General features: G+C 45.2%; 1 protein-coding gene across 1 annotated transcript in view; it reads right to left on the minus strand.

Moving 5' to 3' along the window:
* The window catches only part of vwa11 (von Willebrand factor A domain containing 11), a gene marked incomplete at both ends in the record, with an annotated part of 85,010 nt that overhangs the window by 30,695 nt on the left and 35,844 nt on the right, over positions 1–18,471 (minus strand). The window contains 2 exons of the mRNA XM_084319256.1: positions 298–442; positions 17,869–18,005. Of these exons, the coding sequence (XP_084175382.1) occupies positions 298–442; positions 17,869–18,005 (282 nt within the window). The remainder of the gene's footprint in view (positions 1–297; positions 443–17,868; positions 18,006–18,471) is intronic.

An 18,471-nucleotide genomic window follows, 5' to 3' on the forward strand; every position in this document is an offset into this window, starting at 1 on the left:
ACACACACACACACACACACACACACACACACACACACACACACACACACACACACACACACACACACACACACACACACACACACACACACACACACACACACACACACACACACACAGTGTTTAGTCATATTCATGACCACAATAACCTGTAACTTTCCTTCTACCTTGATTAATCTTAATCTTCTTTAAGATCTACCCCCCACCGCATCCTCCATCCCCCCCCCTCTCTCTTTCTTTGTTCCACCCCTGCTTTCCTTCCCTCCATCCATCCATCCTTCCCTCCCTCCTTCTCACCTGTAGTGTGTGCAGGACTCTGCCCATTGTTTCCCTGGCTGTCTGGAAGTTCTCGCCGCGTATATTGGCCTTGATGCTGGCCACACCCTCTGTAATTAGAGCCTTTCCTTCCAGGAAGGCTTCTGAGTTGAAGTGGTGTGGAGCACTGGAAGTTAAGACAATCGGGTGATTTATCTAATGTAAGTCAATTATACATCAAGTCAAAGTCTTCCATTGTCACCAGAGCATGTGAGCAGAGTTGAGTGGTGAGAGTTCTCGCTCACAGAGCTGTTGCTGCGCTCCGCTCTGCGACTCAAAGGGTTAATGTTGATTTTATGTGTTAATATGATAGTATGTAACTGCTTAACTGTTCCACAAGAGGGCGCTATAGGTGTAAGGAGACGCAGCTGTTGTGGTTGACGTCAGGTAAGAGGGTATAAAAGGGATTGTTCCCTCCCCCTCTGTCTCTTCCTCATCTACCTCTCACAGAGAGGTCTCATGGTGCATATGCAATGTGAAATAAACCACGCCGATTAAAGGCTAAAGGAGGACCTTGTCGTCATGAACATATTATTGTTGCTCCCCAGGTGACTCTGTCAACAGGTTATGGGCCCAGATCACGGAAGAGCAAAATAATAAGGGTAGCTAGTTTAGCTGAAATATAGGCTAGGTTAGCAGCGGGAGCACCGCGTGGCTAAGGCTAACGGGCAGCTAAAGCTACGCTACCATCAAAAGAGGATGGCGACAAGAGGAAGGAGCAAGTGGCCCTCGTTTAATGGAAGGGCAGAAGACTACGAGCTCTGGGAAGAGCGAATGTTGTGCTGCATGCACGGAGTGGGGCTTAAGACAACCATCTTGACGGCCCCCACGGGAGAAGTAACGGTATTCAGACATGGCATGAGATCATGGGTCATTGCAATTACGAGGATATACTGAAGCTGCAAGCGGTGACAGTAGGCATTAACATTAACGGTGAAAAGCATAGACCTAACAAAGAATGTGATGTGTGTATAAAGGGAAAGTTCACTCAAACAAGGAACAGAGGTCCCACGGAAAAAGTTAAGATACCACTTGAGCTAGTTAACACAGATCTAGCCGGTCCAGTAAGCAATGAGTCCATAGGTGGCTTTAAATATGTACAGTCTTTTACAGATGTGTGTACAGGGGCAGTGTTTGTTTACTTTCTCAAAGCAAAGAGTGACACACTCCAGGCCACGGAGAAATTCCTTGCAGATGTAGCCCCTTATGGCAACATAAGATGCTTGAGGTCCGATAACGGAACCGAGTTCACAAATAGAGAGTTCCAATCACTGTTCAGAAGGAATAAGATCAGACACGAGACGTCCTGTCCTTACTCCCCGCACCAGAACGGGATAGCAGAGAGTGAAGGACGCACTCTTTTCGAAATGGCTAGGTGTAAGCTAATAGATGGTAACTTATCCAAGAGTCTATGGCATTATGCGGTACAAGAAACCGCTTACACCAGAAACCGGTGTTTTAATAAGCACACGGGCACCACCCCGTATACAGCACTGACAGGAAAAAGGTGTGATCTAGCCAGAATGCACAAGTTTGGGTCAGTGTGTTATGTTTACCAGCAGGACAGAGGAAAGCTTGAGTCCAGGTGTGAAAAGGGACTCTTTGTAGGGCACGACAAGGGCAGCCCCGCTTTTCTAGTCTACTATCCCGGTAAAGGGAAAGTGCAAAAACACAGGCTAGTAAAATTTGTCACAAAGACAACCTGTGAGAACGAGACACAGGAGCCAGAGCTGGACTCCAGAGTAGGGTGTGAGGAAAGAGAGACACCACAGCCTAGTGTACTGAGCACAGACGTGCAGACAGACAGTCAACAACCCCCAGAAGATGATGACGGGAAGCACCCTAGGGTGACGTCACGTGCCTCATGCAGTGGGAGATATCCCTCCCGGGAACATAAACCCCCAAAGTATCTGAAAGACTATGCCCAGAGAGAAAGTGACGAGGATGACAGTACACACCAGCATAGATTACTGCTACAGAGTAGTGAGCGGTGTACCTCAGACCTTTAAAGAGGCCATGGTGTCCCCTGAGTCAAGAAAATGGGAGGGAGCAATGGATGAGGAGATGAGGTCCCTAGAGGACAATCATACTTTTACTCTAACCAAGTTACCAGAGGGTAGACAGACAGTGGGAGGAAAATGGGTGTACTCAATCAAGGAGGGTATTGAAGGCCACGACAAGTACAAGGCCAGGTTTGTAGCTAAAGGCTACAGTCAGAGGGAAGGTATAGACTACGGTGAGACATTCTCACCCACAGCCAATCTGACCAGTGTACGGGTAGTGATGCAGAAAGCAGCTGAGGACAGTTTGACTTTACACCAGATGGATGTGAAGACAGCACCCATTGATAGGGAGATATATATGGAACAACCTGAAGGTTACGAGAAGAAAGGAGAGAAGCTAGTGTGTAAGCTAGAAAAATCCATTTACGGCCTGAAACAGTCTGGGCGAAATTGGAACGAGATGCTTCATACATGTCTAATGGAAGATCACTTCATACAGAACCCAGTAGACCCCTGTGTTTACTCAAAGGAGTCAAAAGAGTCAGGAAAAGTGATAATTGTGATTTGGGTGGATGATTTAATCATCGCAGCAGACAACACTAGAAACCTAGAGCAGGTAAAAAGTATGCTCTCCACCAGATTCAAAATGAAAGACCTAGGTAGGTTAAAACATTTTCTAGGCATGGACTTCGAACAGTCTGCCAGTTGTGTAAAAATATCCCAGAAGAGATATGTGGAAAAGATCCTGAAACGTTTTGACATGCAAGAATGTAGAACACGGGAAACACCATGTGACTACCAAGAGGATGCTCAAAAATGGACAGATGTAAAAATGTACAGAGAAGCTGTAGGTTTCCTCATTTATTTGACAACATGTACTCGCCCTGACCTATGTTTTGTAGTGAGTCAATTATCACAGCATTTTGCTGATCCCACAGAAGAGCACTGGATTACAGCAAAACATGTTTTTCGCTATCTCAAAGGCACAGCAGATAAACAGCTTTGTTTCAGAAAGAGCAGCGAGGGCTTAGGGCTTCAAGCCTATAGTGATGCAGATTGGGCGGCAGACGCCACAGACAGATGAAGTACCACAGGGTATTGTGTGAGTTTGGGTACAGACAGCTCACTGGTTTCATGGAAAACAAAGAAACAGCCCACAGTGGCACTATCAACTTGTGAAGCCGAATACATGGCTCTAGCTATGACAATACAGGAATGTATTTATCTAGAACAACTGCTCGAAGGAATGGATACCTATGTATATAAGAAAACTGTTGTTTATGAAGACAACCAGGGAACCATTGCACTCGCTAGAAACCCTGTGTGCCGACAGAGGTGTAAACATGTGGATATAAAATATCACTTCATCAGATCTGTCATCAGAGAAGAAAGGATGACACTTGTTTACTGTCCTACAGACGACATGGTTGCAGACGCTATGACCAAGCCTGTCTCCAAACTGAAATTGAGAAGATTTGCAGAGGTCATGTTTGGTGTGTAAAATATTGCCTGTTATGTAATATTGACTGCCATATTCTTTTGATGTTTTGAACTGTATTTTTCCTTGAAAAGTTGTTTTTGGAAAAGTTGTACAGTATACACGTCATCCATAAGTGGGAGTGTTGAGTTTATGTGTTAATATGATAGTATGTAACTGCTTAACTGTTCCACAAGAGGGCGCTATAGGCGTAAGGAGACGCAGCTGTTGTGGTTGACGTCAGGTAAGAGGGTATAAAAGCGATTGTTCCCATCCCCCTCTGTCTCTTCCTCATCTACCTCTCACAGAGAGAAGGTCTCATGGTGCATATGCAATGTGAAATAAACCATGCAGATTAAAGGCTAAAGGAGGACCTTGTCATCATAAACATATTATTGTTGCTCCCCAGGTGACTCTGTCAACAGTTAATCCTGATTCTCCACAAAAAATCACTCATCGCTCACATGGACCACCCCGTCTGATTAACACTTTGAGCGCCACTCACGGCTAATCTCGGGTTTACGATAGTGACGTTGAAAGCCACGTCACAGCTTTTCTTTTTTTTTGCGATCTGAAATCTTATTGCATCACGCGAGCCTACCCTAGCCTACCCAGGGGCCGCCGGCGATCAGAAGTGAAAAAAGCGCCCTCTATCGTCTCCCAGATGGTAAATCACCCTTTTGGAATGGACTCAATGAAAATGGATGGGGGAAAAAAAAATATTCCAGTCCATTTTCCAGTCCACTGATGCAGCCGGAGTTACCAGAGTTCATTCTGGATCCTCTGAGCCGCGGCGAGCATGGGTTATACTGTACACACGTTGGATCAATATACTTATCGATTTTTTCGAATGGTGATCAGGAATCGGAATATACCATTTGGATACCATCTGATGTCAGGTAAGGAATCTATGTTATCAGTGTTAGGATAATCAGACTCGTTTTCGAGGAGATATAAGCTTTTTTGTGATATGTGCTCTAGCTGTTTCACTGTAAAATCCATGAGGAAATGAAAGCAGCTATTATCAGCGCGTGGCTCGAGCGTGCATGCGTGCACGTATACTATTGATCATCTAGCGTTTATTTGAAAACGATTCATAAATAGGCAAATATCAACGTTCTGGAATATTCCAGTAAAAGGCGATTATCATAGAATAGGTTGTTTTTCACCTGAAAACGGGTGCTTTTCAAAATGCTCTCAAACGGAAATGAAGCGATAAAAAACCAATCTGCCTTGACAACACTGACTGGAAAATTATTCTTTGATAAGCGACGGGCAGATGAGACACATAGCCATAATTTAAAACATAGATTAGGCGATATTAACGTTAACATTGGGAGTGGACCGTGGCATTCAAGGGGGTAAAAAGGAAAACACGGCGTGGCGCTCAAAGTGTTAAAGACAAATAAATACAAATCACTCATCGCTCACATGGACCACCCCGTCTGATTAAAGATAAATAAATACAAATCACTCATTGCTCACACGGACCACCCCGTCTGATTAAAGATAAATTAATACAAATCATTCATCGCTCACATGGACCGCCCCGTCTGATTAAAGATAAATAAATACAAATCACTCATCGCTCACACGGACCGCCCCGTCTGATTAAAGATAAATAAATACAAATCACTCATCGCTCACATGGAACGCCCGTCTGATTAAAGATAAATAAATACAAATCACTCATCGCTCACACAGACCACCCCGTCTGATTAAAGATAAATAAATACAAATCATTGAAATGTAAGATGAATGGTACTCTTTTTTAAATAAGCTCATCAAAACTGGCAATGTTATTTATGTTTATGTGTAATTGAAAACGTTATTTATTATTATTAACCACAAGTGCTAGAGACAGACAACAACATAGTTGTTAGTATATTTGAATACCGTTTATGTCACAAATGTATCAGTACTAAATACCTGTATGTCCCTATGCCATAAATGCCATGTATGTTGTGTATGTCATAAATGTCTATGAATTGAAAATGGGGGACCCTGATGTAAACAAGACAAACGTCTTTCTCTGGTCTGCATCCCCTTAACAATTGTGTGTATTGAGCCGTACTGTATTGTACCCATTCTGCAATCTGTTAAACAAAGTTTTCATTCATTCATTCATTCAACATCAACAACAAGTAGACAAAATAGAATTGACCACTCTGGAGTCTGGAAGTGAATTGAATGTACTTCCAAAGGTTCTCCTCTAGATGGAAGTCTAAGCTACTGTATCAAATGTAACATTTATTTTGTGAACCCTTTAACACAAACTGAACAACTAAATGGTTTCTCTCTCCATTGTGGGTTATCTGTTTGTCTTCAGCAGACTTCCTTTCTGACTGAACCCTTTTCCACAAACCAAACAAGTAAATGGTTTATTTTCAGTATTTTGAAATGTCCTTGGTTTTGATTGATTGATTGATTGATTGATTAGTTTATTGATTTAAATTAATAACACATACAATTTAACAGGTATACATATCACCCCACCATTTACCAATAGGATTAAAAAACACAATAATGCCATAGGCTTGTTTCCATTGCGGTCCTTCATCATTGGTGTCCGTGGAGTCATGTACTGGTGTGTGGACGTGTTTGTAGTGTCTGTGTGTCGGGATGTGTGGTCTGCGGATAAGCATGGGTGAGCCCGCCACGCCAGGGAGGGGGAGGGGGGGGGGGGCAACATATTGCAGACAACTGATTCTATTGATTCAATTGATCAACTATTCAATACTATTAATACATACATAAATACAGTAGTATTCCATTTTACAAACAGCAAAAGAAGAAAAGGAAAGACACATAGTATAATCCCTTTGTTATCTACTGCCAGCTTCTGCTACTCAAGTCATGATCCACCTCTTTGATTTAAAAGTGGAGAAGGGGCTTATGGACTTCAACTCCATTGGTAGGCTATTCCATAGTACTGCTGCTGAATACAGGAATGAGTTTTGGCCTATTACTCTGTTGCATCTTACTGGGACGAGGTCTGTAGGGCTCCCCCTGGTGGCGTGTCCGTGTACATCCCTAACCCTGTTAAAATATCCACTCAGGTACTGAGGGACAATATTCCAGAGTATCTTGTGTACCATGCAGAGTTTTAATTGAGAGACCCTCTCCTCAACCCTGAGCCACTTGGGGGTGACAGTGGCTCGGGAGGTAGAGCAGTCGTCTGGCAATCAGGAGGCTCCAGGTTCGATTCCCGCTCCTCCCGGGCAGCATGTCAATGTGTACTTGAGCAAGACACTTAACCCCTAATTGCTCCCGATGAGCAGGTTGGCACCTTGCATGGTTGCCTCCGCCGTCAGTGTGTGAATGGGTAAAATGTGAGGAACAAATTGTAAAGCGCTTTGGATAAAATCTCTATATAAGAATGCAGCCATTTTTTATGTGTCTGTGAAAGGTGAGTCCTGGGTTGGAGTTTTAAAATCAGTCTAGCTAATTTTGTTCTGAGCTGCCTGTAGCCTACCTTTCAGTGCTACTGTGATGCCAGTGTACCAGGAGGAGCACGCGTAGTCATAATGACATTGAATCAGGGCCCCTGCCAGGCTGACCTGTTAATATAGGTGGACACTCTGCAGAGAAATTTAATTCTCTGGTTGATCTTTGAGACCACCCTTTGTGCCATGCTCACCCGTGTTGTCCAAAACACATCCTAGGTACGTGACTTCCTCCTTAGCTGTAATCTCTGTATCTCCTACCACTACTTTGAACCCAGGAGACCTCTTAAGTCGAATGGCAGAGCCGTTTTTACCCAGGTGGACCTGGGTAACCTATTTTTTTTTAACCTATTTTCACTCTCTCAACTTCTCCTTTGTCCTGATGGGAGACCATGAGTGCAGCATCATCCACAAATGAAATAAATAGTTTATTACCTTGTTTGTAAAGCGGAATGACTCTGGCTTGTTTGAGATCATAGGGAAACTGTCCTTGTCTTTGAGCATTCGGAACAGCGCTATATAAATCTTATATTCCATTTTTATTCTATTTTACTCTACTCTTATCCTAGGCAACTTGATTTGATTCGTTTTATTATTCTAATTCGTGACCTGTTCTGTCTAAATGTTTAAATGTTGAGCGATTTGCAGTGTCAAATTTCCCACGGGATAATAAAAGTATTTCTATTCTATCTATTCTATTCTATGTATTATTATTATTATTAGTATTACACTTGATAACCCTGGTGATATGCTGGTTCTCACTATTTCTTGGGTTGTGACGGCCATTGGGGTTCTTCATTGATCGTTTATCCTTATTAGAGCACAAGTATCTTGTGTTTGTCCATGGGAGTGGACGAATATGCCTGCTTTATGGAAATGTATGTTTATAAAATAAGATAAATGACCAAAATGGCAAATATTGTCCAGAAAAACAAGGGTACTGCATTTAGCATAAAATCAATATGCTGCAAATAATCATAGCATGGCAAAGAACAATAGGAAACAACAGATGGCCATATTGACCTGCTAAATGTAACATTACTCAGTAATATGAGTACTCACACAATGTAGTGTCCAACCTTACTCTTATAAAGGTTCACTAAAACATCCCCTGTTTTTTTAAGCATTAAAACCAAACAATGGATCTCAATGCATCGCAACAATGGTAAATGTTCCTTTACTCAAAGATCATTCCCTGGATTCCTTGCACTTCTAAAGCAAATCACACAATGTAATTGTGTCCAACCTCACATGGGGAAAAATAAAGGGTTGTAACGCTCCAAGATCATCTCATGCCTGGGAGAGAGAATGTCCCAGGCAGAGAGTTGACAGCTGTGTCATACCGCCATCCAGCGGTCACCTGCAGACAATGCACTCAGCCCTGAACCTAATGGTCCAAATCAATAACGTTCTAATGTGGCAATTAGTGTCCTTATTACAAGTGTTGTCTGTTTAGGTTTGTTCTGTGTTAGTATTCTTATTCTGTGTTTGTATTTAGCCTGTGTGTGTTCTTTGATGGTTGTATTGTATTTTGTTTTGTATTAGTTCTAGTGTCTCTCCCCCCAGCTGTTGATCGTTTGTAATCATTGTAATTAGTTTCAAGTTTCTTTAATAGTTGTCATACAGAAGTACAGAATACTTTCATACAAAATGCTTCTTACTGTTACGCTCCAGAGACTGTGCTAGACAAGATAGTATCAAATAACATAGTATAGCATGTAATTTAGAAGTAGAAAATGAGGTCACAGTGTTCAGTATAGACATATGTACAATGTTCGATGCAGAATAGACGTAACTGAGTTACCATATAATATACAATACTATGCAGTGTACTAATGTACAGTACTATATAGTGCAAAGCAGAAATGGGATGAGGTACAATTTAGGTACAATTTACAGTAAGGTGTACGAGTTGTAGTGCAATCCTTCATCAATAAATATAAAGTGTGGGGAGTGGGTGCTACAGTGTGTTTGTTTAAAGTGGGTGTGTGCTATAAAGTGTGTGGAGTGGGTGCTACAGTGTGTTTGTTTAAAGTGAGTGTGTGCGTGTGGATGTGTGTGCTATGTGCGTTTGATGGTTGTTGTTGTGTAGTGTTCATTGTTCGTTTAGCAGCCTGATGGCCTGGGGATAGAAGCTTCTTCTGAGTCTTTCTGTGCTCGCCTTGAGACTCCGGTATCGCTTGCCTGACCGCAGCAGTTCAAAGAGGCAGTTGTTCGGGTGACTGGAGTCTTTAATGATTCTCTTAGCCTTGCCCCTGCAACGCTTGTTGTAAATGTTCTGGAGGGTGGGGAGCCCCCCTCCAATTGTGCGTTCGGCTGAACGTGTCACTCTTTGTAGTCTGCTTCGGTCTTGTGCAGTGCTATTCCCAAACCAGGAGGTGATGTTGCCAGTCAGGATGCTCTCTATTGTACATGAGTAGAAGTTCTTAAGGATCTTCTGACTGACTTGGAACTTCCTTAGGCACCTGAGGAAGTAGAGGCGTTGTCGTGCCTTCTTCACAACACTGTCAATGTGTGTGGTCCATGTCAAGTCCTCGGATATGTAGGCTCCGAGGTACTTAAAGCTGTTGACTCTCTCAACCGGTTGGTTGAGATATACTTAGGTTGAGTATATTAGGTTGTCCTGTTCCCACTTCCTGTTGTGGCGTCATACCTCCGTGTTACCCGTTCGTTGTACCTTGCTGTCGTCTGCCTTGCCCTGCTGTTGTACTTAGAGTCAGTAAGTGATTTAGTATTCTGTTTTTGTCATCTTTGTTTTCATATCTCAGTCCGTGTTTGTAGTTAGCGCCAGCACCGCTGTGCCCTTTTGTTTTGTATGATATATATTACCTGCCTTGCTCTTGCCTTGAGTTCTATATTAAAGAACACTGTTGAGAAGAGTAACCACCGTCTCCTTTGTACTTCTAACCGCATATTGGGTCCTTCTGCCATGCCGAATCGTAACATTATGACGCCACCATCACAAGACCCAGCGGAAAGATTAAGGGGGACGATGAAGGTTCTCTCCAAATGAATGGAGGGAGATCTGTCGAAATATTCCCCAGCTAAATGGGTATTTCTGTTTCAATCCAGTCCGCAGCAGACCAGTATCCGGACCAGGAGGCAGAGATGAGGGTGATGGCTGACCAGGCCGCAGTCCTCATGGAGAAGTATCGCGTTCAACCCTCTGATCTGCCTCCTGTTCGTGTTTCTGCAGTTAGCCAGGCCCAACCGACTAGCATTCAACTCACTGTTAGCCTGGGTCCTGAGGCTGGCCGGGCTTCTAAAGCTAGCCTAACCCCTACAGCTAGCCTAGCCCCTACAGCTAGCTCAGGGTCCACGATCGGCCTAGCCCCCGTGGCTCGCAGGCCTCCGAGTTCTGGCAAGGCTCGGAGGGCGGGCGGGGCTAGTGCCGCTGGCAGAGCCTCCGCGGCTGATCCGGTCGTCGGTGCCGGCCTGGTTCCTATCGGCGTGGTCCCGGTTGTCACCGCTCCTCCTCCACGTCCTGTCCATCCTCTACGCCTGGTACGGCTACTACACTGGGTCCAGACTCCTCATCCCCGGAGCCTACGCCACGCCTCGCCGCCGAGACCGGTCCGATCTCCACGCCCTGCCTGGCCTCTACACCTGGTCCGGCTGCTGTGCCGGCTCCCGGCTCCCCGTCTGGTCCAGCTCTGCATCGTGGTCGGCGTCCTGGTCCTCGCCGTGGTCTTCGCCGTGGTCTTCGACGTGGGCTGCGTTGGATCCTGCTCCGGGGGTCGTCGCCGCCGCACCTCCGTTCCGGCTCTCCGGATCCGGTCCCCAGTCCGGTGGCTGGAGGGTCTCCCGTCCGGGATCCTGCTCCAGGGTCCTTACCCTCGGTTCCTGGCTACAGGCTCCCGGATCCTGTTTCTCTCCCCGCCTCCCCTCTCCGGGCCCCTGTATCTCTCCCCGCCTCCCCTCTCCGTGCCTCTGTTCCCTTCCCCACCCCCCCTCGTCGGGCCTCTGTTCCCGGGTCCTGCCTCCCTCTCCGGTTCTCCGTTCCCACCCCCTCTCTCCGGGTCTCTGTTCCCGTCCCCGCTCCTACTCTCCGTGCCTCTGTTCCCGTCCCCGCCCCCCCTCTCCAGGCATCTGCGCCCATTTTCCACCCCCCTGGCTGCTATGTCCCTCCTGGATTCTTTTCTCGGACTCCCGGCCCCAGTTCTCCGGGTCCTCGCCCTGGTTTTTTTCCGGGGTCCCGGCCTCCTGCGTTGCCTGTGTCCGGATGATATTCTCGGGGGTCTGGAAGCCCCCCGTTCGGGGGGAGATACTGTAACGCTCCAAGATCATCAGCTGTGTCATACCGCCATCCAGCGGTCACCTGCAGACAATGCACTCAGCCCTGAACCTAATGGTCCAAATCAATAACGTTCTAATGTGGCAATTAGTGTCCTTATTATAAGTGTTGTCTGTTTAGGTTTGTTCTGTGTTAGTATTCTTATTCTGTGTTTGTATTTAGCCTGTGTGTGTTCTTTGATGGTTGTATTGTATTTTGTTTTGTATTAGTTCTAGTGTCTCTCCCCCCAGCTGTTGATCATTTGTAATCATTGTAATTAGGTTGAGTATATTAGGTTGTCCTGTTCCCACTTCCTATTGTGGCGTCATACCTCTGTGTTACCCGTTCGTTGTACCTTGCTGTCGTCTGCCTTGCCCTGCTGTTGTACTTAGAGTCAGTAAGTGATTTAGTATTCTGTTTTTGTCATCTTTGTTTTCATATCTCAGTCCGTGTTTGTAGTTAGCGCCAGCGCCGCTGTGCCCTTTTGTTTTGTATGATATATATTACCTGCCTTGCTCTTGCCTTGAGTTCTATATTAAAGAACACCGTTGAGAAGAGTAACCACCGTCTCCTTTTTACTTCTAACCGCATAATTGGGTCCTTCTGCCATGCCGAATCGTAACAAGGGTCACAAAAACATCCCCTCCTACTATAGGGAATCAAAACAGTGTCACAAATCCAACTGAATGGAGTCCAGTGTTAATCTCTTGCCAACCTTTTACAGATGAACTTTACTTTTGGACAGTAACACTGAAGTTATCTCTCTCCCCCTCTCACACAGTACCATGGGGAGGTCTCTTTCTCTCTCACACAGTACCATATGAGAGGTTATTTGCATTGTCTGGGCATATTGGGGGACAAATGCATGTCAGTAATTACAATTTTCTTGATATATGAACTGATATGACTGAATGCTTGTAAATCTATACAATTAATAAGAGCTTCCTGGATGGTAATAAAGGAAAGTTCTAAGTTCTCAATGGCCAATTGTACAGAGTCAGCAATACAATACAGATGGGTACAGATGGGCTTGACAACCATTCAGTGAAGACACAATATCATTCATATAAATAGTGAAGAGGACAGGACCTAGAATTTAACTCTGTGGCACACCTTTAGTTATTGATACAAATAACTAACATTTGTTGACACCCGATGGCCGTAACCTCGCAACAAAGAGAGCTGCTATTGACCGAACTCGCACCAATTACGTCAAATAAAACTCTGCAGTGACCAAGTATCCGTTCGCGAGGAAAGACCTAGTCCCGACTTTAAAATTATGATTGCGCAAAATGGGCTAGTTTGTCAATGGAGAACTTTTTGTTCCTAAATCTACACCAATATATCTTTCACCCACAGTGAAAATTGTGTAGTCCAGGGAGGTGGGAACGGGATGAAATGATACAGCCTTCACCTTACGGCCTATTAGTAGAACAACAACTTTTCCTTCCAAATCTACCTGCATCTCCCAATCAGTAGCTCCATTTAAGTGGCCTGACTCGTGCCTACCTAAAAACCTACCTCTTTTACATTTCTCTCCCTCACAGACAAATTTAATGGCCTGCATCCTCCATCCGATTACATCCTGAATTCACCTGTACTCTTCTACTTTCAATTCCTGCCACTAAGCTCTTCAAAGTCTGGTTATGTCTCCATGTATACCGGCCTTGAGAAAGACTAATCTTACAGCCTGACATGACGGGTCCCCAATCTACCCACTGTTTTAGGTTCTCTGGTGATGGCAGCACATCATAAGTAGCTCCTATTGGGAATTGTATATGCTTTTCCTCCATACTCCACAGGTCCTTCCAACTAATCTTCCTCTTCTCTACACTTTCCCAGTTAATTCACTGTCCCTGCTTAGCCTGGGCCACAGCCTTTGTACACCTCACTACTTCCTCTTGTTGCCATACCTGCTGCACTACCAGCTTCCTCCTTTCTGTGGGACCTGCGTTACTCCCTACTGGCTTCCCTGATCTAAGCCCCGCCCTTATTGCACCTTACCTACAATGTCTCTATGCCTAAGAGCTGCCTCTGCTTCCTGTACTGCCTGTTTTGGGTTAATTTCCTCCCACTAGTTGGATTTGGGACCAAATAATAATAATAATAATAATAATAACTTTATTTGTATAGCACTTTTCATACAGAGGTTGCAGTTCAAAGTGCTTCAAATGACTAACTACTGTATCTTTTATCCCTGATAGCAATAACTCTAGCTGGAGAATGCCTTTCCCATACAATGCCACACTACTAATATACAGAGGAACTCCTAGCCATTTCCTAATGTAAGAATGAACCAATCTCTCAAGCCTTTCTACCTTTAATATTGGCACTTCAACTTAGGGAATAAACCAAACTACAAACACCATAACCTCAACTTGCCTGGAAGCCCTGACTGATTAAGCCCTGATTATGCCACAACAATGTGGAACGCCCTACCCACAGCCGTAAAAAATGTGAATCCCTACTGTTAGATGTTTCTGTAATCAGCCAGTATCACCTCGTCATCTGTGTTCGTGAAGTTTATGCGTTCTGTTTATTTCTCTCTCTGAAGTCGACCTTCTCATACTGGCTGTACAACTTTGTCATCCCCCTTAATGCAATCCGTAATCATAAGAATTCGACACTGGCAGACTTGGTACCTTTCTTGGAAAAACGTTGTTTATTCCATAAACAAAGCCTCTGTACCAGATGGAAAACAGTTCTGTATTGTCCTTGAAAAGCCTTAGAATGAACTAAATTCACCTAATTAAATTAACCTATTGGTAAACAAACATATTGCTGAAAATATACACTATGACTGCTGTTGTGACATGGTTAGGGTCTTTACTCTTGGATACATTTGGAAAAAAAACACTACTTAATGTCATACAGTCTGGAGAGATTGATTTATGACGTGATGTCATTTGCGGTCCGCCGATAGACCGCTCGGGCTAAAGAGGTTAAAGCTGGTTGGGTAAAGTTGGGGCCTATGGGACAGGGACAGAAGTGGTGCTAATAGGCTGTGGAGGAATTGTGACTAGATTTGAGGCATTAACATCACAAGTGGAAAGAGTGGAGAAAGCATGGTGTATCAGTGAATTTGTTGAAGTCCAAACCGTTTCTAAGTTAACAGGACTTGCAACCGTATTTAGCATACATTATTTAGGTATATTGCCTATAATCACATGTATGGTCAGATTTATAGTACTTGTAGTGCCACAGCCATCACAACGGATCAGACTCACCTCACTTCAGGCACAGAACAACTTGGCCGACCTAAGGGCAAGGTCCATATTGAAGGACAGGAAGCGGGAGCCAGTTCGGTTTATGTGCAGGCCGTCCATGGTGAAGAGGTCATCCCTGCCCCAGAACAGTGAAAGGTTGTCGATGTAGGGGATTCCTGATAAGCAGCAGTAACCTTTCAGCCAGATGTGGAGGCTGCTAAACATGGCATCCCAAACCAGGGAGAGGGGAGCGGACCTGAGGTGATGACTCTTTTACCAGAGTCCAAGAGAGTATTTCTGAGGGTTATGAAGTCAGATTTCAGACGTTCTGATTGCTGGAGTTTGATGTCAACAATTCCAACATGGACGATGGCAGTGTTTATTAAAGGAATTCATTGATTATGTCCAGCAGGTATCGGCGTTAGGGACAGTGCCCATAGAGGACCCCACCACAAGCACAGAGGGGGGGGGGGGGGCATTGCCACACAATATCTGGTGTTGAAGCCTCTCCCTGCAATGCTGGTGCTTTGGAGAAGCATCAGGTGGGGCAGCCATGGGAGAAGCAGGCGGGGCAGCCGTAGAAGCATCAGGTGGGGCAGCCACGGGAACAGCAGGTGGGGTAGCCGTAGAAGTAGCAGGTGGAGCAGCGGAGGAAGCAGTAGGCAGGGCAGCCACAGGGGGAGCAGACAAGATATAGATCTGGGAAGAGGGGTGTTCACTCACCGGCTCCAGTGCCAAGGTGCTAAACATGTTGGAGAGCTGTAGGACCTCCTTTGAGGGTGGTGGAGCACGGCAGGAACCCCTCTTCCTTCTTACAGCAGACCAGCCTTCTATCTGCGGAGTCAAGCAGGCCAGCGGCTGTGTACAGCTAGCCCAGTCACCACTGTCTTGCCAGATATCCTTTAACTGGAACCTGGGTGGCAGCATATGTTCACAGTGGTATCCAGTGCCGCCAGCCTATGGTCGATTGATTTTATCCTCATGAATAGAGTCATGGGAGGTGGTGATGATGGATGGTGCAGGCTGATGAATTGAGCTGGCCAGATTGTCCAAGAGCTCTTCATCCTCTTTGATTTGGTAGAGGGTTGAGATTCTTCCCTCCAGCTCTGCAATCCTCTGGCTCAGGTGTAGACCGCCAGAGCAGTTGGGCTGGGTGGATACTGGAGGTATTATTACGCGAGGGCCCCACTACCCTGGTCTTCAGACTAGGCGATCTTAGCTGCAAAGCTAACACAGGCTAGGTTTGTTAGCTAGTCTAGCCACAGTACTAAATCCGTAATCTGCTAATCAAAGAGCAGTCCGGGCGGCGTGAATATTAAAGGCAACCAACTTGTGTTCGGCTTTTCTCTGATTGGCCGCGCCCCCCCGCCCCCACGCGCAGGCAAGCGCACGTCCCAAATGAAATCCAAGGAGCAAGCGAGCGGCGCGTGAGCGGCAGGCTGCTGTTCCAACCAACTTGTGTTCAGCTGCGGTAGCAGTGGACATACAGTACACCTCCTATCTATGTTGGGATTATGTTTGGTCATGACAAAACAATAAAAATCGCTGACAGAGCTCTCATATTTGCGAATGCATAAACTATATCTTAAATTATGGCGGATATAGTTTATGCATTCGCAAAATATGAGAGCGCGCCGCTGTCATTGAAGGGCTTCCTACAACAGAGCACCGCCGCTGCTGCTGCTGAAGCTGTATCAAGCCGGCGGCGGTGCACGGACGCCGGGGAAAAACCACCGCGTCGCCCCGCTGGCGCTTCAGGCTCAGCAGCCTCCACGGGCGAAATAACATATAACGTTACAGTTCCACACTGATGTACAGTGAGTGTCTAATATGGCTGTCGCGAAGTCATGCCTCTCCCTCTGAAAGCCCATCCACGCTGTGTATCATAGACTACCAGATTCGCACTCGTGTATAAACAAAGCCCATACAGTTATGAAATGCGCTGAACTAGAAAGCGTAAAGTTATTATGTTTCGCGTTCCATTGATTAACGCCATTACCTGCTGTGCTGTAGGAAGCAGAGGTACAGTAAGTTACAGTAGGTGTAGGTTACATGTTTAATCAAAGCCCATACAATTTTTCATAATATTTCAAATATCATAATGATGTGTTTTCTATATTATATCCACAATCATTCATCTAAAAAATTGTATGGGCTTTGATTAAACATGTAACCTACACCTACTGTAACTTACTGTACCTCTGCTTCCTACAGCACAGCAGGTAATGGCGTTAATCAATGGAACGCGAAACGTAGTCTATGATACACAGCGTGGATGGGCTTTCAGAGGGAGAGGCATGACTTCGCGACAGCCATATTAGACACTCACTGTACATCAGTGTGGAACTGTAACGTTATATGTTATTTCGCCCGTGGAGGCTGCTGAGCCTGAAGCGCCAGCGGGGCGACGCGGTGGTTTTTCCCCGGCGTCCGTGCACCGCCGCCGGCTTGATACAGCTTCAGCAGCAGCAGCGGCGGTGCTCTGTTGTAGGAAGCCCTTCAATGACAGCGGCGCACTCTCATATTTTGCGAAGCGAATTTTATTGTTTTGTCATGACCAAACATAATCCCAACATAGATAGGAGGTGTACTGTATGTCAAATGTCGGTCATGTGGTGGAAGTGTTTAGTACAGTCACACAACAGAACACCGCTGTAGAGTACAGTCACACAACAGAACACCGCTGGTTCGACCAGCGCTTTTGCCGCGTCTCTCTTTGCGCGAGGGCGTGTGCTAGTGGATTGATTGATTGGCCGTGTGGCCAATCAGAGTAACGCTGAACGAAAAGCTGAACACAAGTTGGTTGCCTTTAATATTCACGCGTCCGGGCGGGGGGTCAAACCAATAAAATCGACAATACCAACCAATCTAAAAACCTAAATCCTAAATCCTAAATCCTAAATCCAAAAACCAGTCAAAATATGGTCAGACTGTTAAATACCGAACGCACAAACACAAACAACAACCGGAGCGGAAATGATGTCATGACGTCATATACACGTTATACATGTGGTTATTAACATATAATATCTCATAATGCCCAATATCAATTACAGCCATAAATGGGTGTTTTCTAATTTGCTTATGAAGATAGACATAACATGATATTAGCTGTATTCTATTCCATTCTTCAACACCATCCTCCTACCTGTTGACAAAGTCACGATCCACCAGTCCATTCTGAGTGTAGATCTCGTTGAGTGCTGAGCGGAACTTGGCGGCCGACACTTCACCAGTTGCCGTGGGACCCAAACAGGCCTGAACCAGCTCTTCAGCAGAGTGACCCTGGGACCAAAGGTCAACGGTAAGAATATAGAGTTCATAACATACAATGGAAATTGTTAGTACTTTACAATACACTTCCCTCCACAACTGCAGCCATACTGTATGTCATAATACTACTGACATTCCAAGTGTTTCTGATTATGATTATGAGAATCACATACAGTATTGTGCATACAAAATACAGCACAGTTCACCTGACAGAGACCCTCTTTGGTTGAAACGTTGTACAGAATCATCATCATCAACATCAAATAGATCATTAATCCAGTCTGTGCATTTACCTCAGGCATTCAGTGTCCTGCACCCTTTAGCCATGAATGAATATTGCATTATATATTAGTGCTTTATAATGTAGGGTAGAAATTGCCTCCTTCACCACCACTGTGTAGCACCCAACTTTAGGCTACGCACGCACAATGGCTGCCATTCACTGGCACCAGGCACACAATACAATGGCTGAAAAGCT

This window comes from Notolepis coatsorum (assembly GCF_963971535.1).
Source record: "Notolepis coatsorum genome assembly, chromosome: 7".
Lineage (NCBI taxonomy): Eukaryota > Metazoa > Chordata > Actinopteri > Aulopiformes > Paralepididae > Notolepis > Notolepis coatsorum.